Source organism: Mus musculus, chromosome 11 (assembly GCF_000001635.26).
Source record: "Mus musculus strain C57BL/6J chromosome 11, GRCm38.p6 C57BL/6J".
In the NCBI taxonomy this organism is placed as follows: domain Eukaryota; kingdom Metazoa; phylum Chordata; class Mammalia; order Rodentia; family Muridae; genus Mus; species Mus musculus.
Window position 1 is genome coordinate 86,918,696 of NC_000077.6, and position 27,205 is coordinate 86,945,900.

The following is a 27,205-nucleotide window of genomic DNA, read 5'->3' on the forward strand; positions in this document are numbered from 1 at the left end:
AAGGACCCACGGAGATGAAGGAGTTTGCAGCTCCATAGGAGGAACAACAATATGAACTAACCAGTACCCCAGAGCTCCCAGGGACTAAACCACCAATCAAAGAAAATATATGGTGGGACTCATGGCTCCAGCTGCATACGTAGCAGAGGATGGCCTAGTTGGTCATCAATGGGAGGAGCAACCCTTGGTCCTGTGAAGGCTCGATGCTCCAGTGTAGGGGAATGCCAGGGCCAGGAAGCAGGAGTGGATAGATTGGTGAGCAGGGGGAGGGGGGAGGGGATAGGGGGTTTTCAGAGGGGAAACCAGGAAAGGGGATAACAATTGAAATGTAAATAAAGAAAATGTCTAATTAAAATTTTTTTTTGAAAAACAAAGCAAAACAAAATAAAAAGAAAGTTGCAGGGAAAAAAACCCACCCCACACTAGACCAGCTGAATCAGCTGAGGTACAGGCCTGTAACACTTGCCACTGGCGAGGCTGAGGTACCATGGCAGGCTCGAGGCCTGGTCGGGCAGCAGAGTGAGTCAAAGCCAGCCTGGACAATTTAGGGAAAGTGGGTCAATGAATGAATGAATAATGAATAAATAAATAAATAAATAAATAAATAAATAAATAAATAAGCAAGCAAAGGAGGCTGGGATGTAGCTTGGTAGTGGAGTACTTGCTAAGCATGCACACAAATCCCCCAGATTATCCAGGGCTGGAATCCAATGAATTTTATTTAATCAACATTTTAGGGAGCAGGAGACGAGATCTCCTTCAGTGACCCAGGAACCAAAACAAGTATTCCAGTTTGGGAAAACATATCTAACCAATGAAAAGAATTTCTTCTGGACATCTTTAGACGATCTCATCTCACACGAACGTTCACATACAGGCTCACACACGTACACACACCCATGCACACACGCACGCATGCATGCATACACACACCTGCATCCATGGCCTCAGGGTGAGCATACAGTAGTAACGAGTCAGAGACAACAGCTGTCTGGGTGGGAGATTTACTAAGGGCCTTGAGTCAAGAGGCTGCTAGCTAGGGCCTGGCTTCTCTCCCTGGGTGTCATTTTATCCTTGTCACTCAGTCACAGCACCATTTACCTCTCAGGGGAGAGGGTGTTGATACCACTTATTGTGTCTGGTAAGACCATTCCTCCTGAGGCAGTACTCAGACTTCGAGTTATAGTCTGAACATGGCCTGGAAAACAGGCTCTAGAAACCATTTCAAGTCTCCCATGATCTTCTGGGCACGATTTAGGGATCTCTCCTGCTTCCAGGTGCTTGATAATGTTGACATGACCAAGACCCGGGGAAGTGCAGTACATTACACAAGTTACAAAGGATATCTTGTTCCCACACTTTAAGGTCCCCAGTGGCCCCCAACCTGTCCACTTCCACCTATCTGTAACAGCCACATCCCTAAGCCTTGTCACCAAGCCAGAAACAGAATCACCCTGCTCAGATGGCTCTGCCTCTGGGGAGCGCTGGCCAGTTAAAGGGCAAGGTCAGCACTGGCTGCCTGGCCAAAAGAGGCCAGAGAAATGGAGCCCCCTTCCGAGTCCCATTGACCAATGACAAGGAGAGAGAAATTGGTGCTGAGTCACAGCAACTCCAGCTGTTTGTGTACAGGGCTCCGAGACTCCTCAGGGGCCAGGGTGAGACAACTAAAAAGCCCTTTGTTCAGGACGGCTTCAGGTTTTCTGTTTCCCAAACTGAGAAATCCAGATAGTGCTGACAGCTGCCCAGGAGGGAAATGAGCTCAGGTCTGTCCCATCCACTGACCTCTTGCGAAGGATTGTAGGCCAAGGTGGCCCAGCTCTGCTCGCCAGCCTAAGTCAGCTTCCTTCTGACTCAGCTTTCCTCACCTCCCTATTAATAGCCACTGCTTTGGCTGACTCCACTCACAGTATGATTACGGTTTAATAACACATCTCAAGCGAGGAAGCAGAGCCCTTCCTGAGCTGCGTTGCCAGGGGCCTGCAGAGAGCACGCGCTGCAGCCCTGACTCCAGGGAGAGGCTGTGGCTGAGTTCTCCCAGGCTGGCGCAGAGATTGGGAGTCGAAAAAAAAAGACAAACTGCGGCTATGGGGTTGTTTCTACCCTGTGGATCTGATCCTGGTTCCGAGATGAGATAGGCATTCGGCTTGTCATCCTGCACCCAGGGATTCCTGGGCACCACTGAGAAAGCATAGCTGCTGGCATTTCTACCATGCAGGTTCCTCAGTCACCCTAGATGTCTAGTCCTGTGCCAAACTGGAGTCTCTCCGAAGGTCATCCTTTCTCAGCCTCCGCGGTAATAAGGTGACCTACTTACGGGGCTCTGATGAACTGGATGGCATGGGGTACTCTGATCACACTGAACTCCACCAAAAAAAGTTGTTTGTTTGTTTGTTTGTTTTTAATGCTTAACTCCCATCTGGTTTCTTCCCAGCAAAACCAGACAAGCTGAAACCTAGAGATGTATGATTCAAGTACACACACACACACACACATACACACCCTGTATGCATGCATACATTCTTATATGGACTGGCACACACAGAGCAGGTAAGCTAAGGGCCTCCATTGATTCCAACACAGAATGCTCCGCTATTCTCAGGGTTTCCCTTTGAAGGTCAATCAAGCCTCAGGGAAACTCTCCTATCAGGAAGGCCAAAGGGGAAACAAGGTATCAGGATGAGACTTTCGACCTGCTATGAGATCTGCCCCGCCCAAACCCCAGTATTCCATGATAATAATGGTCTTGTTCACGCAGTACCAGTTGGCTCTTCTCATCAAACTCCTTCACCTGTCCAGGAGGGGGCTGGGAGACTGTGCTTGCTCCTGCTCAGCTCAACTTCCTTCTTGCTTGCCAAAAGCCGGCTTATGCTTGCTGGCCAGAGGTCTTGGCAGAGCGAAGTAGGGCAAGCCCCAGCATGACCTGCCCCTAACCCCTAGGTGCAGCCTCTAGTCGGGCACTGACTAGGGCAAGGGCAGGAGAGGAGAGACTAGTTCCAACTTGACTGGAGCTCCTATCCATAATAGCAAGCCCAGGCTGAGTGCGGTGGTCCACAACTTGAAACCCAGCACTTAGAAGGCAGAGGCAGGTGGAGCTCTTTGAGTGGGAAGTCAGCATGAAGTATAGAGCAAGTTCCAGGCCAGCAAGGGATGTATATAGACTCTATCTAAAAGAGGCAGCTTAGAATTCCCCTCTCTGCTTCATAGGCCTTGACACCTTATAGAGAATGGTTCATATTTCCTTTCTGCACCTGTCCTCTGTGTTAACCCCAGCCTGGGTCCACCTGTAAGCAAATGGTGACCTACACACTGGAATTCATTTGCATGTCACAAAGACTGCCCACAAGGGAACAGCACTCCAACACCTGTCCAATCAGGAAAGGACTAGCCACTCAAACAATTGTTCAATCATTCTAACAGATCGTATTCTTGTTTTGAGCCAGGGTCTCCTTATGTAACCCTGGCTGGCCTGGAATCTTCTGTGGAGATTGGGTTGGCTTCACACTCAAAAGGATCCACCTGCTTCTGTCTCCCTGAGTGCTGGGATTAAAGGTGTGAGTCACCGTGGCCAACAACTGTTCCAGGCTCTTACCATGTGGAAGCCTAAGGGAACCCATGATGTGTGTCTGGCAAAAGAAAGCTATTGTTCTATTATTGAGTCTCACTGTGCAGCCTAGGATGGCCCAGAATGTCTGTGTAGCCCAGGCTGTCCTCAAACTCACAAATCTCCTGCTTTTAGTTTCCCAGGTGCTGGGATTATAAACATGAGGCACTGCACCTGGCTTTGGAGCAGATTATATAACCTTGATGTAACGACCAAGACTCCCAATGGTTGTACACATTTCCCATCCCAGTCATCCCAGTGCTTAAGTGCTTAAGAACCTAGGATTTCCATACATAAAGGTCTCTTTTTACTCTCAGTTAAAAGTCCCATTGCTGGTGATGGCTTCTCAAAACAAAAGCTCCAAGAAGAATGTAAGAGTAACTCTGTCAGGGGTGCCTAGAAACGTATTCTGGGAGATGGGAGGGGCTGGGAACCCTTTCCTCCCTGTCCCTGAAGTGAAGCATCTATTTCTATTTCTCTTCCCTTTTGGACCTCAGTGCCAGGGCCTTCTAGTACCCTTGACCCCCTTGCCAGCCTCCTTGGTTCTGACCCCCAATGTTTTCGTTCCTCTGGGAGGACATTGATCTCCCTGGATGAACCCAGAGAAGCTCTTTATGGTCTCAGCATCTTTCAAAATTCCTTCCTGCAGGGATCCCACAGTCCTGCCCTGGAGTGTCTAGGAGCCAAACAGCTCTGAGCTTCAGTAGATAACACTCGACATTCCTGCTGGGCCAGCTAATTAGAGTCACTTCTCTATAACTCTTTATCTCAGGGGTTGTTTTCCTAAATTAGCATTAGCTGGCTAATGGATATCAGGCTATCTACCCCTGTGAGTTAAGGATTTGGATAGTTAGTCTGCCATACACACACACACATAACCACACCAACATCAGGACCACACAGACCTTCAACTGAACCTCATCTCCCCTTTGTGGGCTTGGACACATTATGAATCTTCTTTGGGGTTCAGCTTCTTTGTATGCAAGATGAGGAGGAGGATAGTTACTTGCTCCGCAGAGTCTTGTGGGAAATGGCTGAAAGGTTTGAAAGATGGCTGGGATGGGGAAATGTGGATGTCTTGGTCCTTACATCAAGGTTATATAATCTGCTCCAAAGCCAGGTGCAGTGCCTCATGTTTATAATCCCAGCACCTGGGAAACTAAAAGCAGGAGATTTGTGAGTTTGAGGCCAGCCTGGGCCAGCCTAGGCTGCACAGTGAGACCCTGTCTCACTAACAGAACAATAGCCTTTTACTGCCAGACACACATCATGGGTTACCTACACCCTCAAGGGAAGAGCCTGTCCAAATGACCTCTCTACCCTGTGGCTGTAAGATCCCCAGGAGGCTGATGTTGCTGACAATACAATGGAACAGATGTGCAAACTCTTAAGAGAAGCCAGACTCTCTCGGAGACTGGTATGACCCAGAAGAACTCACATGGTGGTGTGTGGAACAGATGTGCAAACTGCTCAAGAGAAGCCAGACCCTCTCAGAGACCGGTATGACCCAGAAGAACTCACATGGTAGTGTGCAGTGTAAGTACATTTGTGACTGGCAATAAAATCTGGAGAATTTCAAAGTCCAAAAGGGCTTGCTCCTGGACCTCCTGAGGTGCTCCACTCCTTAGCTGGGAAAGCAGTTGCCTTCTGCAAGCATCTGGAGAGGAACAGAAAGGATAATGATGCTGAATTCTATTTGATTCAGACAGAGAACCAAATTTACCAATTGGCTCCTTCACTGTAAGACTCAGAGGTGGGGGTGCATGCCTTTAATCCCAGCACTCAAGAGGCAGAGAGAGGCAGGTAGACCTCTGAGTCTGAGCACAGCTAGGTCTACACAGAGAAAGAAAAAGAAAGAAAGAAAGAAACAAACAAACAAACAAACAAACAACTCTCCCTCTGTATCCTTCCCCATCCCAGTTAAGAATGAGAGCATGTGTTGGGGATATAAGTTCAAACTAAGGTTGGGGAGCTGGAGAGATGGCTCAGTGGTTAAGAGCACTGACTGTTCTTCCGAAGGTCCTGTGTTCAAATTCCAGCAACCACATGGTGGCTCACAACCATCCATAATGACATCTGATGCCCTCTACTGGTGTGTCTGAAGACAGTTACAGTGTACTTACATATAAATAATAAATAAATAAATAAATAAATAAATAAACCAACTAAGGTTGGACAAGGTGACACACACCTTTAGTTCTAGCACTCCAGAGGCAGAGGTAGGCAGAGCTCTGTGAATTTGAGTTCTGCCAGATTTGCATAGAGTTTGGGGCCAGGCTATACACTCTGTCTCAAAAACAAGCATACAGAAAGAATGAAAGGCGAATACTTCAAGACCCACGAAATGATACAGCTCCCACAATTCCAGCTTGGTAAGGCTCCATGTTCTAGCTACTGGTCAGACTGAACTGCAGGGCTGATTAATTGGCATCCTTTCCAGTACAGCAGGCAGCCACCAGCAGCTCCCTGGTGGAACCATGCTCATTGTAGCGCTGTACTGAGTCAGTCAACCAAATTATGGACCACCTACTATGTGCAAGGCACGTGGGGCATAGAGGTGACCAGAGGTGTCATTCTGTAAGCCATCTAGAGAGAGAAATGTGGGGGGGGGGGATGAGAGGGGAGAAGAGAAAGAAGGGGAGGAAGAAGGAGGGGAGAAAGGGGAAAGAAGGAACTAGAGGCTGGTGAAAAGACAAAAATAAACCCAGGTGAATAGATTAAAGTGTGGAGTGGTCACACAATGTCTCCTGAAGGATTTGACATTGGAGTCCGATTGTGAAAGACCTCAAGCAAGCTGGGTGTGTTGAAGGCACAGATTCAAGGTCTGCATGGCTGGGTGTTTCGGGCTTTGGTTCTGAGTATATATGGTCTTGAGGAGTTCGGTTTTGATGAAAGGAGTGATGAGCTCTTGTTTATGCTCTGAAAAGAGCACGTCAGGACTGTTAGGAATGTGCCGGAAGGAGCCTGACAGGAAGTGGAGAAACTGGCTGGTTAGACTACTACAGCTCAGGCTAGAGAAGCGGGTAGGTGCATGTCTAGCCTGCATAGGGCCTTTTGTGTTCCAACCCCAGCACTGGAAAGAAACAAAACCACAGAAACCCTAAAGAGCAGGGCTGGGGGTAAAGCTCGGTTGGTTGGAAACGGTGAAACTGTCCATTTCTGCAATCTGTGGGTCTTGCAAATGAGTCAGATGTGAGTGAGGGCTGGGTGACAGAAAAAACAACTGACATGTCACTAGATACCAAACCCAGTAAGCCCGGGAGGATGCCGATGCTGTTCAGTGACACACCTATTCATGTAGGCTTTTTCCTCTAGATAACCTCAGAGCATTCACAACTATCAGTTCTTGCTTGTGAGGCTCCAGTGGAATCTCAGAGGATGGACTGGACAGACTCACCTGGTAGTACACGGGGAGTAGAGAAAGGCTGGCCCCAATATGCAATTAAGTTCCAACATATGGATTTTTGTTCTACACACACACAGAGAATTAAGGCCTGGCATGGTGGCACTTGCCCATAATCCAAGCCTCAGCTACATAGTGACTTTAAGGCTAACCTGGGCTATGTGAATCCTGATGGACCATAAAATCAAAGGGATAAAGGAAGGAAGGACGCTGAGTTGGCAGTGGGCCTGCCTTGAGGGCTAATGTAAAGACTAACCCACAGGTCTATGGGGTGTGGCTATAGCCACAGGGCTGTGCACCCCACCAGTGACCGACAGCTCCACTGGACTCCATTGTGTCACCATCATTTTTGGAACCAGATGTTTGGAATCCAGTTCTCAAATGTGGGTGCTTTATTTCATTGGGCTTCACATTCGCCTTTGTGCTGGGTCACCTGGGGGCTTTGGAGAAAATGGACCCAAGTGGAATCAGATACTCAGAGGACACTTTAAAAGTAAGTCCTGCAACCAGGCAGCAGCTCACCTGATGTCTTCCACATTTCCACCCTTAGGCCCCTGCTGTCTCTCGTACGTTTTGCTTGGATGGACACAGAGAGTTCAGAAAACAGCAAGCCTGTCTGATCGAAGTAAGAAAATGGGACAAAGACACTTATCTCAGGCTGGGTTATGGGGTGTTTTGTTCCTATGTGTGAGGGGGCAGGTGGGTGCTGTGGGTGCTGGATATGAATGCAGGGTCTTGAATGTGCTAGGCAAGTGTTCTGTGAATGAACTATACTCTGGCCCTGCTTTGTTGTAGTCGCTCACTGTGTTGTTTTTCCTACCCCCTTCTCCGCTCTCCCTTCCTTCTCTCTTCCATTCTTCTCTCTCTTCTCTCTCTCCCTTTTCTTTTCACGACAGGGAGTCTATTATGTAGCCCTGGCTGTCCTAGAACTCTTCATGCAGATCAGGCTGGACTCAAACTTCCAGAGATTTGTTGGGATTGAAGGCATCCACCCCCAGACACAGCTGTGGCGGCGGCATCTTCTTCTTCTTCTTCTTCTTCTTCTTCTTCTTCTTCTTCTTCTTCTTCTTCTTCTTCTTCTTCTTCTTCTTCTTCTTCTTCTTCTTCTTCTTCTTCTTCTTCCTCCTCCTCCTCCTCCTCCTCTTCTCCTCCTCCTCCTCCTCTTCCCTCCTCCTCTCTTCTTTTCCTTCTCCTTTTCTTCCTCCTTTCTCCTTCTTTTCCTCTCTCTCTCTCCCTTTTTCATCTTCTCCACCCCCTCTTCCCCCACACCCCATCCCAGACATCCTTTTGGGAGGCAGTAATCTCCTCCCACTGTGAATTCTGAGGACCAAGTCATTCCATCAGGCTTGTGCATCAAAGGCCTTCTACCCTCTGAGCCATCTCACTGACCGCATGTTTAATGCAGAAACTCACCTTTGAATTTTGTCTTGAATTTGTACCTTGTTTTACCAAACAGGATTTTCTGTACATTTATCCCAAGAAAGAAAAGCAGTGGTGAAAACCATAAGTTGCAGAGCAGGCACATCTGTCACTGGTGCTAAAGTGACAAGTGGAGAGACAGATGATCCTCAATTCTGACCGGGCTGTACAACCAAGAACTCTATAAGCTGCCAAGAGCACAGTAACACAGCTGTTAGGGGGTTAAGTTTGGTAGTTCCTTATAAATATAAAATTTCTCTTACCACGAGATCCTGAAATCTCATTCATAGAAATTCACCAAAGAAATTAAATATATATTTACAGAAAAGCAATACATAAATGTTTACACAGCTTTTTCATAACAGTTGAAAACTGGAAGCCTCACAAATGTCCACTCAGGGAGGGTATACTGTGGTATATCCATATGATGGCATGCTAGCCAGCAATAAAAAGGAAGTTATTAGTCCATGAATCTTTCAAGCATTATACTAGGCAAAAGAAAGCCAGCTGAGAAGGCTACATATGGAACCAGAGATGGAGGCTCATGCCTACAATCTCAACATTCTAGAGGCTAAGGCAGAAACATTGCCGAGTCCATGGTCAGGTTAGTCTACACAGTGAGGTCTAGGCTAGGTCACATTAAAGTATAGTGTGAAACCCTGCTTCTAAAATAAACAAATTAAGATGGCTACATTTGGGGCTATGAGCATGGTCAGTAGGAGAGCTCTGGTCAAAAAAGCCTGGGGAGCCGGGCGCGGTGGCGCACGCCTTTAATCCCAGCACTCGGGAGGCAGAGGCAGGCGGATTTCTGAGTTCGAGGCCAGCCTGGTCTACAGAATGAGTTCCAGGACAGCCAGGGCTACACGGAGAAACCCTGTCTCGAAAAACAAAACAAAACAAACAAACAAACAAACAAACAACAACAACAACAAAAAAGCTCTGGGTTCAAACTCCACTATGAAGGCTGCTGGGTGGGGTGGTGTCTTAGGGTTTCACTGTTGTGAACAGACACCATGACCAAGGCAACTCTTATAAGGACAACATTTAATTTAGGCTGGTTTATAGGTTCTGAGAGGAGGAGCTGAGAGTTCTACATCTTCATCTGAAGGCTGCTAGCAGAATACTGCTTCCAGGCAGCTAGGATGAGGGTCTTAAAGCCCACACCCACAGTGACACACCTACTCCAACAGATCCATACCTTCTAATAGTGCTACACTCTGAGCCGAGCATATACAAACCATCACAGGTGGGATGCTCTGTATGGGATACTCACAAAAATAACAGAAAACAAGATTGTCAGGCATTGGAGACACCAGGGAGAGGAACTACAGATTCCCATCCCTTACTCATTCCTTACAAGTTGCTCACATAGATTTGGAGAGAGTGGTCATTGTTTTTGCTGGATATCTCTCTTTCTCTCTCTCTCTCTCTCTCTCTCTCTCTCTCTCTCTCTCTCTCTCTCTCTCTCCCTCTCTCTCTCTCTTTCTCTCTCTCTATTGAGTCAAGATCTCTCAGTGGTCTGGGGCTCCATGATTCTGCTAATTTGTCAGATAGACCCAGAAATCCATCTATCCCCACCTCTCCCCTGCACTGATAATAAGTGTGTGCCCCAAATTCATTTTTTTTAAAATGTAGATACTAGGAATCAAACCCAGGTTTACGCTGCAAGCATTTTACCCACTGAGCCTCTCCCTAGGCTCAAGAGAACTGTACTGTTGTTTGAGACAGGATCTCATGTAGCCCAGGCTGGCCTCAAATTCTAAGTAGCTAAGGATGACCCCAAACTTCTGATGATCCTGTCTCTACTTCCCCAGTTCTGGAATTACAAGTACACAAAAGCATGCCCAAGTTAGGCAGTTCTGGGGATTAAACCTTTGGGGACAAAAAGTCTGTGCCCCTGCTTCCTTAGGAGTTCTACAGAGGGACACAGGCAATAAATGCCACTTACTGAATGAGAGCAATTCCAGGGACCTCAGCCAAGAGCTTCAGGGACTCAGAGTAAGACTGAGTGCCTAGCAAGGTCCCAGGAAGCCTTTCTTCAACTGTCTTTACATCCTGGACATGGGCTGAGGGCAGGTGCAATCTAGGACCTGCACTTAGGCAAAGGCTTTAATAGTAAGTTACATTCTTAGCCTACAACAGATACTTTCTAGCCCAAACAGTAATTGCTGTGGCAACTCTGGCCTTTTCTTTACTGGGCAAGTTTGCACTCCCCCTGTTATGGGAAAGTGTCCATAGGGAACCAAGAAGCCTCCCAAGTGCTGGGACTTGAAATTGTTTATTCTTGGTTTATGGTGGCTACAGACCTGCAATCCATCCCAGTCTTAAGAGCATATCTACAGGCCAACCTGGGCTACATGAGTGTCTTAAAAACAAAACAAAACAAAAAACAGAGTTAGAGGAACAAGGACATATCTCTGTTATGTGAGTACTTGCCCTGTATGTACAAGGCCCTGTGTTCTGTGCCCTGGGGAAACCAAGGTTCTTGGTCTCTCTTTAAAAGAAAAGGAACACAATAATTTTTTATAAAATAATTCTGTACGTGTGTGTGTGTGTGTGTGTGTGTGTGTGTGTGTACAAGTTTATGTGGTTCTGAGCTGCCAAGTCGATGCAACGCTTGGAATGGAACTCAGGTCTTTTGCAAGAGAAGGGTGTTCTTAATCTCTGAGCCATCTTGTCATCCTCAGTTCTTAGTCTCATGAATTAAAAAAAAAATTAGAAATGGACTCAAAAGAAAGCTGAAGAACGATTTTATTAGAGTTTAAGAGAAAGGTCTATGATGGGTTGGGTGAAAAATCCCAGTGGCTACCATGAGGAGAGATGGAGAAATAGCCATGCCTTTGAAGTTAAACTGGGAATAGAAATGGAGATATTTATTAAGGAAGGGTAAAATGCTGTAGTGGGCTAGTGGGATGAGGGTGGAGGCAAAGCATCCAGGCCTGGGCTTTTCTCTTCATAGCCCCTGCCCCTCAGGTGGTCTGTATTTCTCTGTTCCCACCATGCTCTATCCCTTAGAGGAGGCCAGGGAAAAGGCCAGGGAAAAGGCAGGCTTCTAGTCCTTCAGAGCCTGGCTTCTGTCCCATGGTCACTGACACACTGTTTGTCAGTTCCTACTCCTATCACACCATCCCCACCAAAACAGGAAAAAAAAATATTGAAGAGACAAACTTGTTTAGGAAGTGATACCAAAAAGGAAAACCAAATAAAAGAGCATTGTCTTGTTATCTTTCATTATATTAATAATCCTTCTCTTTGTCCAGTTACACGCTTATTTCTCCATTTTAATGGACACACACCAGCTCTACATTTGCCACTGCCTAAGCACTAATAGACGTTAGGTTCCCAGATCTGCCAGGCACCTTGTGTGCCCCCCTTGCCTTGGTCTCCACAACTCTTATGGAGTCTGTTGAGCCTCAGCAGGGAATGTGCTCAGAACCTACACATCTACCTCCAGCTTTTCACCCGCATTAGTCCCAGGGACCCCAGCCCACTGCAGGAAGGAACTTCAACACAGCATAGGTTCTTCAGTCTGTTGCATGCCCTTTTTGAGGCGAGCCTCCCTCAAGCTAAACATGGATGCAATTCACCAATGCAAGAGAAGTATCTGATGCTCTGGACACAACTGGTCGGTGCCAGTTCTCTGGGACACAGCTCTTTCCAGGATGACTGCCCCAACCCCTTTGCTAAACAGAAACGCCCTCAGGTCCTTCCTACAAAGAAGCCTCCAGAAGGTCAGTGGCTCTTCCTCTCCTGCAGTCTTCACTCTCAGATGGCTGGCATTCTCCCTGGTAAACAATTTCTTTCATAATATCATTTGAGATCTAAAACGAAATGAAATCGGAACGTTGGCTGTGTCTCGTCGCCATGGAAACAACATCAAGCCTGCGTGCCTCCAGAAGATGTGGGTGCAGGAAGCCTTCTCCCAACTGCTGGGGAAGCAAAGGATTGGTACTGGACCAGGCTAAAGCCAGGTTTTCTATTAGATTAGCAGCAGTCTGGGTCACACACACATCACGTACAACAAAGAGCAGAAGCATAATTCAGACAATAGTTCTGATGTCCGTTGGGGACTGGGTGGGTACAAAACATACCAGGCAAATGAAGGACAGCTCATTCCACTTTTGCAAAGTATGTTGTAAACTCTATTAAGGCTCCAAAGAATGGGATGGGGAAAAGACACGAACAACAATACATTTCAAGAACTTTCTGCAGAAGTGTTTTTGCTTCAGCAAATGGAAACCAAAAATTTCCCAAGAAACTCCTTTATTAAGGCCATAAACAAAGCATTTCTGATTCCTCAGCTTGGCTGCTTTGCTTGTGTGGCTTCACTCTGGAGAAGTGGCCCAGGAGTTGGGGGTCCTCGGGGGTGGGGGTGGGGCTATGGGAGTACATTTGACAGTATTGTCAAGTTTGACATTATCTCTCTTTTCCAGTGTGGTGCAAGTATAATGAGCTAATTTTGAATTCCTGAAGACCACCAATGGGTCTGCCCATCAGAGTCAAGAATAGATTTTCAGATTCCCCCCTCATCCTCCTCCATCTCCTTTAAAGTCATTGGTTCTAACCATGCTTAGGATAGAACCCTTGCTTATGCTGGGTAAGCACTCTACTATGGAGCCATGCCCCCAGCTCCTCTTTTGTGCACACTCTCTTCTAAAGGTCCAGTTTTTGGGTAGGTCTGAGCCTCATGCCACTATGCTAGCAGGCCCAGAGCCTGCGGGTGGGGGTTACCTCCTTGTAGACCTGAGGTTAAAGGAATGAGTGCTATACAATACACATGCCACTGGCTATTTGTGCTACTGTATTTGACCTCCTTTTTAGATTGTTATTTATTTATTTATTTATTTATTTATTCATTCATTCATTCATTTATACAGGGTTTCTCTGTGTAGCCCTGGCTATCCTGGAACTCACTCTGTAAACCTGGCTGGCCTTGAACTCAGACATCCATCTGCCTCTGCTTTTCCCAAGTGCTGGGGTTAAAGGCATGCACCACCACTGCCTGGCATTTGATCTCTTAGTAACTTAGGTTTGTGCTGGCATCTGAGTCGCAGACTGCAGTAGCTTTCTCAGACAGAAATGTCTATGCTGTCACATGACATCTGTAGATCCTCCTCTGAACACTACCAGAGCCAGTGTTCTTATCTGACTCTGATGATTTCTTTTGTGTATGGTCCAGGATTTTTGTTTGTTTGTTGCTTTGAATTTAGTGTGGGTTGGTTGGCCACACAAGAATGGCCTTTACCCTCACCCTGCCTCCAGTTCCCAGGTGCTATGGTTACAGGTGTCCATCACTGACCTCAATTTGACTCTGAGTTCATGAACTTGAGATAAATCATTAACACTATTCTAATACCTCCCCTGGGCCCAAAACAACACTTAATTGTTCTGTCATGGGTTTCAAATGATTTGCTAAGCGCCTTCAGAATATTAGCTTTTCTGGATGTTCTATTAAAACGGTTCTCATATTCACTTAGAAATTAGAAATCTCTTCATGTCACAAATGACATTTAATTTTTTAAAAAGTAGTCTCAAGAAAAAAAAACTCAGTATATAGTCCATGTTGCCCTTGAATGTTTAGTCCTCTTGCCTCTGCCAGCTGGGATTATAGGGCTGAGCCACCAAGTCTGTGGTTTAGTGAACTCCTGGGTAGAGAGCAACATCCACCTCCTGTCCACCAAATACAGTTCCAAAGATAGACCAACGTAACCATGACACCAAGATCTAACGTTGGGAACCAATGAGTTTGCTGGGCTTACTTACATTAGCAGGGGGGAGGGGTCATCCTGTGGGTCACCCAAACAGCCACACCTTTGAAAAGTCTCTCCCCCTTAGTGCTGCATAGATGACATCATTCACTTAGTAAGCCTCCTACCCTTTATCACACCTTTGCGGACCTTGGGAACCCCAATGGTGTAGACAGGATTACAGACAGCTGGAAGGGATTACAGATAGTGTAGGAAGGAGTGACTACAACCTCCAGTGAGGGTCTCGTGACCTGCCCTATCCCCTCCTGGGCTGGAACCCAGGCTTAATTGTAAGGGCACCTGCAAGCGACTTTGCTGGAACTGGCTGCTATGCTCAAAATCAGCCTCTTGGTTTGTTCCACAAGAGCCTGGCACCTTCAACTGCCAGATATTGAGATATCTTAGTCACTTTCATATGCTGAAATGTTGGGTTAGATATCAATCATTCTTAACTGAAAGCAACATTTTTTTTCTCTCTCTCCAAAACAATAAAACAATCAGTCAGACAGGCAGTAGTGACACATGCCTTTCTTAATCCCAGCATTCGGGAAGTAGAGGCAGGTGTATTTTGGTGAGTTCAAGGCCAGCCGGACTACAAATTGAGTTCCAGGGCAGCCAGGGCTGTTACCCAGAGAGACCCTGTCTCGAAAAACCAAACCAAACAAAGCCAAACAAAACAACATAGCAACAACAACAACAACCAATCAAGAGTCCTTAAAAAAAAAAAAAGCCAGATTTTCTCTGTTCTTAGCTTCCATTAGTCAAAAGGCTGAATTTCTCTCAGATCCTCAGACCCAACGACAAGTGCCATCTTGATGGCCCCTCTCTACAGTATTTTTTTGTTTTTAGGACAGGACTGAACTGGCTGGCCAAAAGCTGGCTATTTTTATTTTGTTGAGAGAGATTGATGCTTATCTTAGGCAGGACTCAAACTCAGCTTGTCTCCAAGGACAATCATTTGTCATTCTCCAGCATGGTTCATTGAGTGCTGGGGACCAAACTCCTGGGCTGCTACTTGCTGGTCATACATTTTTGCTGGTCTACATCCCTATCAGATCTCATTACAGATGGTTGTGAGCCACCATGTGGTTGCTGGGATTTGAACTCAGGTCCTCTGGAAGAACAGTCAGTGCTCTTAACCGCTGAGCCATCTCTCCAGTCTGACTTTGAGATTCTAAACGTTAAGCACTTTTGATTTACCTGAAGATTAAGGGGGAAGAGCTGGAAGGAAGGAAGAAAACAACCATGACATGTTGGGTGTGAGATCTGTCAGAGGTGTCACGGTGGGCTGGGACTACAGGAGACGACTTTAGAAGCGGTCCTGTAGTTTTTTTTTTTTTTTTTTTTTTGAGACAGGTTTTCTCTGTGTAGCCTCAACTGTCCTGGAACTCTGTAGACCAGGCTGACCTTGAACACAGACGATCCATCTGCCTCTGCCTTCCAAGATTAAAGGTATGTGCCACTAATACCACCCAGCCTTAAGTTTGTTTTTGCTGTTGTTTGCTTGTTTGTTTTTGTATTTTGAGACAGCATCTCACACTGTTGTCCTGGCAGGTCTCATAGAAACCCTCCCACCCCATTCTTCCCAGTGTCAAGATTACAGCACAAGCCACCAAGTCCACAAAAATCCCAGCTGTGCCCTGGGGATTCTTTTACAGTCTCAGAGCTTTGGTTTCCACATCTTTAAGTGGAATAATTATTGTGAGAACGAAACGGTGTGGAGAACACAGATCAGCCAAGTATAGGGAAAGACACAAGAGCTCAGAGGTTAAGAACACTGACTGCTCTTCCAGAGGTCCTGAGTTCAATTCCCAGCAACCGCTGGCCTCGAACTCAGAAATCCGCCTGCCTCTGCTTCCCAAGTGCTGGGATTAAAGGTGTCCACCACCATGTCTGGCCCAAATAACTTTAAACATTTACAGAAGTCCAGTTCTCCTGCATGACCCTGACCTGGAGGTGCCATTAGCCTAACCCTAACCTCCTTTAGGTTAGGGAAGGGGTGTGCGGTAGGGACCACCCGTGGCTTTTGGTTTGGGAATCCCTCTTATGGCCTTGTTTCTTTTTTCTTTTTTAAAACATAAACAAACAAAAAACCCCAAAGCAACCCAAGAATCAAGGACTCATGGAGTCAATTGTCATGGGTTGCTAGCTGACCCATTGGTTTAAAGAAATGAGGGCAATCAGCGTGTTATTGCTTTCCTGGTGTGATTGCCTAGGGTGGTGTAGGGAGTGCCCAAAGTTCTGCAAGCAAAGCCAGGAGTCACAGGCCAGGCAGAGGCCCAGGCAGGAGTCACAGGTCAGGCAGAGACCCAGGCACTCCCCCTCTCTCCTTCCAGCCTCAGCCCCTGCATGGCTGCCGTAGGCAGCAAGAGATCAGAATGAGGTTCTGGCTGCCTGGCCTAGGACTGGCTGGCTGCTGCACATATTTTTTTTCTCATCTCTGTTCACAGAAGGCAAACAAGAGTGAGATGGTAATAGAAAAGTCTACTGAAGCAAAACAGGTCACAGGAAGGAGATAATGTGCCCAATGACAAGAAAAAAAAGACAACCACAGCTGGGCCCAGACGATAGGTGACAAGTCTCAGGAAGAAAGCAGGAGGGATTTGGGGGAATCTGTTTGTGTGTTTAAAAACAGGATTTCTCTATATAACACTATCTGTCCTGGAACTCTTTATAGACTAGGCAGGCCTTAAACTCAAGAGATCTGCCTACCTCTGCTTCCTGAGTGCTGGGACTAAAGGTGTGTGCCATCGTGCCCAGCCCTCTGAAGAAGTTTAAAATGCAGAGCATGTGCTGGGGATCTAGGTCAGCAGAGTCCCTGCCTCGCCTGGCCCACACTAAGGATTCTAGAATAATGTATATTCTTTTATTTGTTTGTTTCAATACAGGGTTTCTCTGTATAGCCCTGGCTGTTCAGGAACTCATTTTGTAGACCAGGCTGGCCTCGAACTCAGAAATATGCCTACCTCTGACTCCCGAGTGCTGGGATTAAAGGCGTGTGCCACCATGCCCAGCTTTTTAATGTATATTCTTAAAAAGGCACCAGTACATATAAGTGCATATTACTGTACTTAAGTGATTGATTATTCAAGACTGTATGCTTGTAAAATATAAACAGCTGGATTATTATAGTGATAGACTTGTTAGTGCTTGTATTCTCCATTTAGTACTTGAACAAGATTTGATTTTTCTTCATGTATCATAACATGTATTTATCGCCCAATGTCAGCACGCCTCCTTCCTAATGCAATTTTATATCCAAAGACAATGATGTCATCAGAAAAGCTTTAGACTCTTAGAAGATGGGTCATGGCAGAGATAACTGGGTAGAGGTCATTTTGGGCTTCTGCTAGCTAAAGGCCAGGAGAAATGTGCAGATGATCAGGAGACCTGAGATTCGTTCATTAACTGGCTTTGTGTCCTTAAGAGAAATATCCTTTATGGTATCATCTAACAGGTCTGTGCCCCGGGCTAGACAGATGGCCTTGAGCAGGCTTCCCAATAATATAAACGAAGACACACACACAGCATCAAAAGAAAACAGACATTCTCCCAAGAGTTAGTATTTGAAAACTTTATTTTCTCAAATGAGCACCAACACAGATCAGCAATGACAGAAATAACGCACTTCTTACTAATACTGAATCATTATGTACAAATACCGGAAGGAGGTGAAGACAAATTATTCAAAAACAATTGCCTTTGTTACTGAAGCAAAGTGACCTGGGGAAAAAATTCCCACCCAAGAAAGGAACAAAAAAAGAAGAAAAAAGTAACAACAAAAGCAATTCCAAACCCAACAAATACAGTTTGTAAACACAGACAGACAGACAGACAGACAAATCCATGGTACACAGTCTTTGCAGGCTGGGAAAAGGAAGTTGACTCCTGTTCTCACCAAACCACTGTAAGACGCTGGACAGATCTAACTCCAGGAGGACAACGCCTTTCGGGTACATTTCATGACTGTATAGTAATTTTATTAATCAACCACAATTTCAAAGACAATCTTTCCCAGTCATAGGACTAGTATTTCCATTGAGGCAGATTTTTTAATATAAAAGTGTGTTCAAGATTTGATTTGCCAGCCTCTGCCTGAACCCCAAGCAATCTGACTTTAAAAAAAAAAAAGCTATTACTATCCTTTTAAACCTGAACTTGTTAACTTCTAATATGACACGGCTTCTAGAACAGCCAGAGCCCCGGGATGTGAGCGCGGCTGAGCTGCTCCCGTCTCAGAAGCGCAGACTTCACGCTGGCTCTCTTCACAGATTTGCTTCACTGGCTGTAGAAGCTGAACACACAGAAGAGGAACTGGCCGCGGCTCCACCCTCAGGGAAAGAAAATCTTGCTTTGGGCTCTTGGTCCACTCACACATGAAAACCAGAGGGAAAACTCTGTGCCTAAGGTGTAAACTGTAGTTCATAGTGTCCTCAGTAGGAAAGGAAACAGAAAAATGAAACACACACACACTCTCTCTCTGTCTATTCCAATTTCTTGGAAGTTCTCCCAACTACAGTAATTACTCTGAAGTTGTTACTACTAAGCTTGTTTCTTTTCTAGCCAATACTGGGCAAGAAAGTATCAATTCACAACCTGGTAATTTACTAGTCTGTTCTGCTGGGTAAAAATGCAAACAGAAAACTGCAAAAATGTTTTAAAGCCTCAATCCATTTTATAGTTACAGATCCTTAAAGGAAAAAAAAAAGTGTCTTGTTGATTATCCTTTCCCTTAAAATATAACACAGAGGAAGCTATAGAATTGAAAATAAAAGTGCTCTCAGGGGGGTCTGAGAATACAGCACCAAATATATTATTTAAAAAAATTAAATATTATTTACAAAAGTATATTTCACAAGCGACTGTATAGATATATATGTATATACTTGGAAATCTCCACTATAAAGGGGACACCTCTTTTGTACACATTGATCCACCAGCTGAGATCTTTACTTTATCTACATGATCTGTCATAGGAGCTGGGGTGGTCGGTACTCAGCCAGGTCCCGCTGCGAGCATGCAAGCATCAAGCTTGGCTATACTTGACTCATGTTGATTTACTCATCAGCAGCCTGGGGGGAGATGCGGAGGTGGGGCGGGGGTGGGTGGATGGATTCCAGGGTGACAATAGCCCCATCATCCACAGTGGCACAGGGCAGGTGGAGCGAGAGCTGGTCAGCTAGACTTCAAAGTGAAGGTAGCTGGCGGCTGAGGTACCCTCAGGCCTTCCCTTTCTCCTCTTCTGTCCTTGCCCACCCCTGCCCAAGGTCACCCAAAGGACTTCCCTTTCCCTGAACCTATGTGGAGTGAAGGGGTGAGGTCTTTGGTTATGCTGAGTCAATCATTTGGTGAGGAAAAAAAAAAAAACTGACCAGAGAGGCCTTGGGTGCAGGAGCCTCTGCCGCCCGCTGGGCTGAGGACTCGCTAATACTGCTAAGTGTTAGGTAGACAAGCTGTGAGTGGAGCTAAGAATGGTCATAAGAAGCACTTTTGGTTTCACCGTCACAAAGGGAAGCCTGATGAGTTTTGGTCCCACCCCCAAACTTGTAGTTCAAGGACCCTGCCCCTTTCTCCACCCAGGGCACCATAGATCCAGTTTCTGCAAGTCACCAACTTTAGTTTTTAAGAAACTACCTAGGTTTGATCCCCACCCCCTAGTTAAAAAAAAAAAAAAAAAAAAGGACTTGTAGTGTGTATGTAGCTAGGTATTCCCTGAGCAAAGGGTCTAATCAAATCTTTAATGAAGGCCACATCTTCGAACAGGATAAAGAGGGGACAATGGATGACGCTTGGAGCTGGCAAGTCTTAGGAATGTGAAACTGGAGAAATGTGTGTCACTGACCACTTGAGCCTGGGAGTCACGGGTAGTTTTTCTGGCCCTCAGTGGGCCTTGCTGTGCAGTGGGGTGGGGGTGGGGGTGGGGCAGAGCTAGTCTTCCAGGGCCCAGGACAAGCAGACTTGAGGAACAAAATTCTGTTTCTAGGAATCCTTTTGTGTCCCAGAAGACAGGCAGTCTACTGAGCTGGCTGACTTCCTATTGCCCTGGCAAGTCTCAATTTGTCCATTTCCAGATCAGGACAAAGCCGTGTCCACCACGGCTTTCTCCCTGATGGAATTTGGTTCTGCTGGGGATGTGGACTGGAAAATGTTCCTGGAGGGATGCTTTAGCATTGGTTAGCCAGGCAACAGGCTCTTATCTCCATGAGCTCACTCTTGCTCCTTCTCTTCTTGGGCTTTTTTTTTTCAGAGGTGAATTTTCCTGTAGGACCAGCCTAGCTAGAGAACAAGATTCTGAGAAGTACCTAATATGCCCATATTTTAACATTATCTTCTGCCTAAGAAATAAACGAAATGGATTCAAACAGGATTTCAAATCCACATAATAGCTGGATTGATGCAACACAGCCTTCACAGTGTTGATTACACACAATAAATTCTTTTTCATTTTAAGAGATTTACAGGGATTATTTTTTCTTTCCTCCCCAACCCTAACTCAAGGAAGCTTGGGTGCGTGCGGTGGGTGAAGGAGTAATATTGAATCTGTAATCCCTCCCTACTGCTGGACCACACTGTTAAAAGATGTCTATCCACATAGGAGAGTCAGGGCTAAGAATGGAGGTGTAATCTTGGATCTTTGTTTCCAGGTTATGGTGATAAAATTGGAGGGGGGAAAAAAAACCCAAAACTCAGAAACGTTGTGCACAAAGAATTGCTGGTCCCATGGAAGCTACTGATCATCGGATGAGGAAAGATGTGCTAAGCCTTCACTGGCTCCAATCTGAACTCTTCCTCCCAGAACCTTGCCTCTGCATTTTTACATTTCCTGCTTGCTATCAGGAGTTCCCGGTCCACAGCAACGCCTCCAGCTCCTGGCTCTCCTCCATTACCGATTTTTACTGTGCTTTGGGCTAAATGGGACACACACATCTTGTATCTTTTCCTGCAACCTAAATCAGTTAAGAAGACCAAGAAGGTGATTGCCCAGGAGGGGGCGGGGGGGAAAGAGGGCAGAATCACTAAAACCCACTGAGCTTTACCCCCCCCCACACACACACACACTCCCCACCCCCCATTCTCTTTAGCAGGACCTTCTCCAGTCCAGGTCCAGAATGCTAGGGTCCTGCCCTGTCAGCTAGAATCAAGGATGCTTCTTGTGCTAATCCGCTGTCCTGGCACATCTGATGCTAGGGCAGGAGTGTATCATCAGAGAGAACAAAAGCCACGAGGTATTTTTTTTTCTCTTTGTCCTTTTGAAGGAGTCAATTATTTCAAGCCTAAGTTAGCAGGTCTCCAAGAACAGTACAGTTATATTGCACCCTCTTGCCCCTTCCCCAATCCTAGGACTCCCAGGTTCCCCTGTTCTGTTGCTCATGCTCACATGCCGATGTTCTGACAGCCATCAGGCAGCTCTCATGTGGGCAGGGCCACCCCCCCTCAAGTAGGGCTGCCACCATGCAGCCAAGGGTCCGTTCCAGCTCGTAACTGTTTTCAGCCAACACTAGAACAGAGAAGCCAAGATCAACTCACAAACAGATACAAAGCAAAGAGACAGAGAGACAGTGATTTAGAGGCCAGTCACCAAAAATGATGGTGTCAGGGTGGGAGGATGACCCCTGATGGCAAGGCCCCTAAGTTGATGGAACCGAGTGTGTTCAGTCACTCTCTCACGCTTGGGTAGAATGTTCAGTTGGGTGGCATTCACATGGATGCTGGACCGGATGGATGCTATCAGGTCAGTCCCAGCCATTGTCCTTGATCATGTGTGCTAATTCAATGATGTATTTGCCTTCTTTATATTTCTGACTGCTTTCAAAAGCATGTTCCTATAAAACAGAGGAAGAGAAAAAAAAGACACAGAGTGACCAAAGGCACAGATGACTTCTGAGACACAGAAGCAGCGATGTGGCTGACGACAGGCGCCTGGACAGCCATCAGGTGCCCCAAACACTCCAGCACGCAAGTGTCCTGAGTTCCTGCTGTTAGCAGCACAACCGAGGGACATCTGGGATTCCTCAGTATCATGACAGAATTTATTTGGATCATTCCTCTTTTAAACTTTTGCTCAAACGTCACCATCTCAGGAAGCTCTTTCCCAGCTACTCAGCCTGGGATCCCAATCTCACCTGCGGCAGGCACCTCACTGCCCTCTCTTCCCCACGCCTTCCCTTAGCTCTATTCTCAGTACACCTTCCTCTCCAATACCCACAAATGCCCATATGTAGTCACTTCTTTCTGCTGCCTGTAACACAATAAAAACTTTAAGCAGAGATGTTCTTGCTTTGCAAACTTCTGCATTCCTGGAAGACTGAAAGTCAGATAACAGGCCTTCAGGAAACAGATGAAAGGCAGCTGCTGATCTTGGAAGCCAGTTTGGGAGCATTGCAGTAGACAACCTTGGTTTTATGTGAAGTTTCTTGGCTTCTTAATTAAAAAAAAAAAAAAAAAAGCCCTGACAAGGTGGTACACACCTTTGATCCCAGCACTCCGGAGGCAGAGGCAGAGGCAGAGGCGTCTGTGTGAGCTCCAGGGAAGCTATGGCTAGCTACATAGTGATCCCTGTCTTAAGCTGACATTCATTTGCACACATACATGTATGTGAGCTCTTGAGGGAACTGGGATCTCTGAAGCTTACTAGGAGTCTGCCTTACAGACATTTGTTTCTAGAAGTCTGGTTATCATCTTAAGATGCACCTGTTAGCTGGCGGTGGTGGCGCATGCCTTTAATCCCAGCACTTGGGAGGCAGAGGCAGGAGGATTTCTGAGTTCGAGGCCAGCCTGGTCTACAAAGTGAGTTCCAGGACAACCAGGGCTACACAGAGAAACCCTGTCTCGGAAAAACAACAAAAACAACAACAACAACAAAAAGCTGCACCTGTTATACATAAGTAGGATAGCAAGTACCTCCAGACTATAAGGCCAATCAGGTCTTACTTTCTGTTCTCCCTGTTTCCACCTCAGGTGAATCAAGTGCTTTTCTTTCACTACTGTGCTCCAGGGTACTAGACACTGCATGAACCCCCGAGCTGCAGAACCTCCTCCCACCCCACCCTCTCCACCTCCCTGGCAGGTTGCTTCCACCACCATCCCGCCCCCGTGGAGCCTCTCAGCGAGCCCTACAGAAGGCCTTTCTTCCCAATATAGGACAAAGGACTATCTCACATGCAGAGTGAGGAAGCACACGAGCATTTATACATTATCCCAGAACACCTCTCCCGGAAGTCACGTGGGTAATGACAGAGGCACAAGCAGTAGATAAGGGGCTCTTCTGGCAGAGCCTCTGAGATCAGTAAGAAACCAAATCCTACTGTTCCAAAATAATAATGATACAAACTACAGCTTTTTTTTTTCTGTTTGTTTTCAAGACAGAGACTCTTGCGTCTCTGGTGGTCCTGGAATGCAGAGGTCGGCCTACCTCTGCCTCCCAAGTACTAGGATTAGAGGCCTGTGCTACCACTGCTCAGCGGGCATTACTAGTGAACTACCACCTCTATTCAGAACTTTCTATTTCTTGTGTTTTAGAACAAGAGTTCAGACTTTAAGTTGTCTTGTTGAGTGAAGAATCAATCTACAAAGTGAGGAAGAGGGGAGCTAGGAGACCAGAGAATGTGCAAACACTCGGTACTATGGATTCAGCAGCTATGGATTCAGCAGATTTTCCTGTGCACTCTGTCTGTCTGTCTGTCTGTCTGTCTGTGCTATAATTTGAGAATAAGACCTGTTGTGCCTGTGTTTAGGGCAGAAATGAAGAAGAGTAAGAATACTAGGGTGAGTTTTCCTCCGGTATCAAGGGGCATTCCTATAATCCCAGCACTGGGAAACAGGCAGGAGGAAGGAGTACAGCCTGGGCTACATAGTGAGTTCCCAGCATCCTGTGATACGAGGTTTTCTTATTAAATAGAAGAAATGCAAAGTGGATCACCTGCCCACCGGCATCCGTGATGGTGGCTCTGAACTCCAGCAGGAAGTCAATAATCTGGGTCAGTCTCTGGAACCGCTCACTTAACTAACCGATTAGCTACTCAGTGTCTCAACCTATGGGTCACAACCTCTTGGGCAAACCTCAGTCTTCAAAAATATTGGCATCATCATTCATACCGGTAGCAAAATTACAGTTATAAAGTAGCAACAGAAACAACTTTGTGGTTGGGGGGTCACCACACCATGAGGAATTGTACTAAAGGGTCACAGCATTAGGAAGGTTGAGAGCCACTGCACTGTAGGGTTGTTCTGTAGGTTCATAAAAATACCAAGACAAAGGAACAGAACAGAGTTGGGTACACCAAGGCGATCAATACAAGCCATCGGATGCTTCCCCGATGTCCTGCCCATCATCACGATAGGGAGTGGATCGCCATCTTTTTTCCTCTCCTGATGCCAGGGTCAAGTTCAGGGCTTCTAGGCAAGTGCTTCCTACAGTACTCACTCCCAGTAAGTTTATAGTCAACAGCTTTTTATAAAATTGTCAGATCACCAAACCCGAACCTCAAGCAACAAATGAAACCAGCCTACTCAGGGTTATCTCTTCCTCTAACCCAACATCTCAATGGATGAAGGAGTTCTAGGATCAACAGCAGAACTGTGATCATGTGGTGGTGCGTTCCTGTAACAACTGCTCGTGGCGGGCTGAAGAAAAGGACCCAACTTTCAGGACAATCTGTCCCTTGGCAAGACCTAACATCACCGCCACCACACGGCCCCATTGCTCCTTAATTTATTTCCCTGTAATAAACTTTATTATATCTTTTAAGAGATTTTATTAGTTCCCCAGAGAGGCCAAGCTCCTCCTGCCACCTCCTCCAAAATACAAAAATCACAGGCTTGTACCGCAATGCACAGGTGACATTGAATTGCTTAGCACTGAAAAGGCTGAGCGTGAGGGCATAAAGCCAGCTAAGAGACAGAGCCCGTTGGAGCCTCATTCTGCTGCTTAGACGGCATGCAAAAACTAGCTGGTAACTGTGGAAGCACTGATCATACTTTTGTAGAGACCCAAGCCCAGCTAACATACTCAGACAGTTCTGTATTTTGTTAGTTGTCTGTCTGTCTGTCTCTGTTACTTCATTGAAACAGGGTCTCATGTGATCCATCTGGGTCTGTCATCTACCTGCTTTAATCTTTTAAGTGCACGGATTGTAAGTGTATAGGACCATGTTTGGATAGCTAGTGTTTCTTATTTTTGTGTATATGTATATACTTGTTGGTGTGTGCATGTGTGTGTTTGTGTGTGTGAGAGAGAAAGAGAAAATGAAGATGTGTTAGGCAGAGGATAGTGTCAAGTGTCTTCCTGAGTTACCTTTTTGAGTGCCTCCCATTGAATCAGGAGCTCCCCCACTGGCTGCACAGGCTGCCTCGGGGATTCTCCGAGTCTATGCCTACCCAGTTCTGGGATTACAAGCATGTATTGCTGCACCCAGCTTTTCCCAAGGGTCCTGGGTATCAGAACTCAACAAGTCCTCATGTTTATGGACAAGCAGTTTGCTGACTGAGCCGTCTTCCCAGGGTTGTTACAGTCAGCTTTCAGGAGATGCTTTAAGGCCCTGCTAATAATTGTACTCGTGCGCTCCCACGGAAGTGTTTCCAGGCCAGGTGAAGGGATGAACAGGATTACCTTTCTTACAAAGGTACGAGCCCCCAGGGCTGAGGGCAGCCCTTGGAAGAAAGCATCCCTTACCCAGGAGGCCCTCCCTCCCAGGCTCGTTGTACTTACATATTTCCAGCCCAAAGTGGTTTTGCAGTTTTCACAGTAAATGTCTGCAACGGCATGTAGTCCTGTTAGCAACACCCGCTCTTCTGCAGGCCCACAGCCCACATTAACTCTGTGCCAAAGACAGAAAGAGAGCGAGCGGGTGGTTAGTCAGAAGGATAAACAGCCATTAGTCATTCAAGCTGAGCTCCTGGCAAAAACCGACTGGACAGGCCTACTCCCAGGGAAGCCTACAGGGAGAAGGAACTGGTCTAAAACTGAAATGAGAAACATCCATCGCCTCAAAGGTAACCACATGGAAATGTCTCCGTGGGAATAAATCCTGCATCTGCAAGATTCAGTTCTGTGGGTTGACCAAAATAGCTCTGGATGACAGTTTGCTTAGGATTTAAATTTTCTGACACTAATTTATAATCTTGTAACTAAAAGAAAACTCACGTTACATTTACTTGTTGGGTGGATACATGCATGCTGTGGTGCCTTCATGGAGGCAAGGACAGCTTTGGGAATGGGTTCTTTCCTCCTACAGTAAGCTTAGCTTTCAAGCGACCCAACTGTGTTGTCAGGCTTGGCAGCACGGCCTTGGCCATCTCTTCCCCCCTGGTCTTGTAATTGAAAGGGAGGCTCAGCCTCGAGATGGTTGCACAGGGGTTACAGAGGATTGCCTAAGACAGTGAACAAGACCATGTGTTTCCGTCTGTATCATCAGGGTGAGTGACCCTTGAGTATCTATCACACCTGCTTTACAGAACACCTGCTCCAAGGAATGAGCTACATTTCCTTTCACAGTTTATCAGATGTCTGCGAGCTTTTGTCTTCCTAGCCAAGTCAGAGGCTGAATCCCGTGACAGGCTGTGTCGACATCCTCTGCAGAAGGGACGAGGCTCTTCCTAAGCCTTGCCCCTAACATAAGTTCGTTCGTTCTTTCTTTCCTCTCTCTTTCTTCCTTCCTTCCTTTTTCCTTCCTTCCTTTCTCTCTCTCTTTCTCATTCTCTCTCTCTCTCTCACATACACCCTCACACACACACACACACACACACACACACACACACACACACTCACACACACCGTCACAAATCTCAGGTCTGGCTGACCTCCACGATGAAGGTCTATCAGAGACCCCTCTAAGTTTTCCCTGTGCTGGGGATACTGCAGCGAGTACCATTAGTTTTAGTTGGAGATGATGCCAACCAAATTTCCCCTAAGGTAACTGACTACCAGTGGTTAATGGGAATGCCCCTAGGGATTTTATTATTACTAATATTACTAAGGCAGAGAGAGGTCATTGATGAATCAGAGGAGTGCTTGCCCCGCCCCTCGAGACTTGCACC

At 46.4% G+C, this 27,205-nt stretch overlaps 1 protein-coding gene across 1 annotated transcript in view; it reads right to left on the reverse strand.

The window, feature by feature from the left end:
* Positions 1-17,729: 17,729 nt before the first annotated feature.
* Positions 17,730-27,205, reverse strand: part of Ypel2 (yippee like 2) — a 57,381-nt gene continuing 47,905 nt past the window's right edge. The window contains exons 4-5 of the mRNA NM_001005341.3: positions 25,878-25,986; positions 17,730-21,993 (exon numbers count right to left, since the gene is read on the reverse strand). Coding sequence (NP_001005341.1) covers positions 21,904-21,993; positions 25,878-25,986 — 199 coding nt within the window. The 3' untranslated portion in view covers positions 17,730-21,903. The remainder of the gene's footprint in view (positions 21,994-25,877; positions 25,987-27,205) is intronic.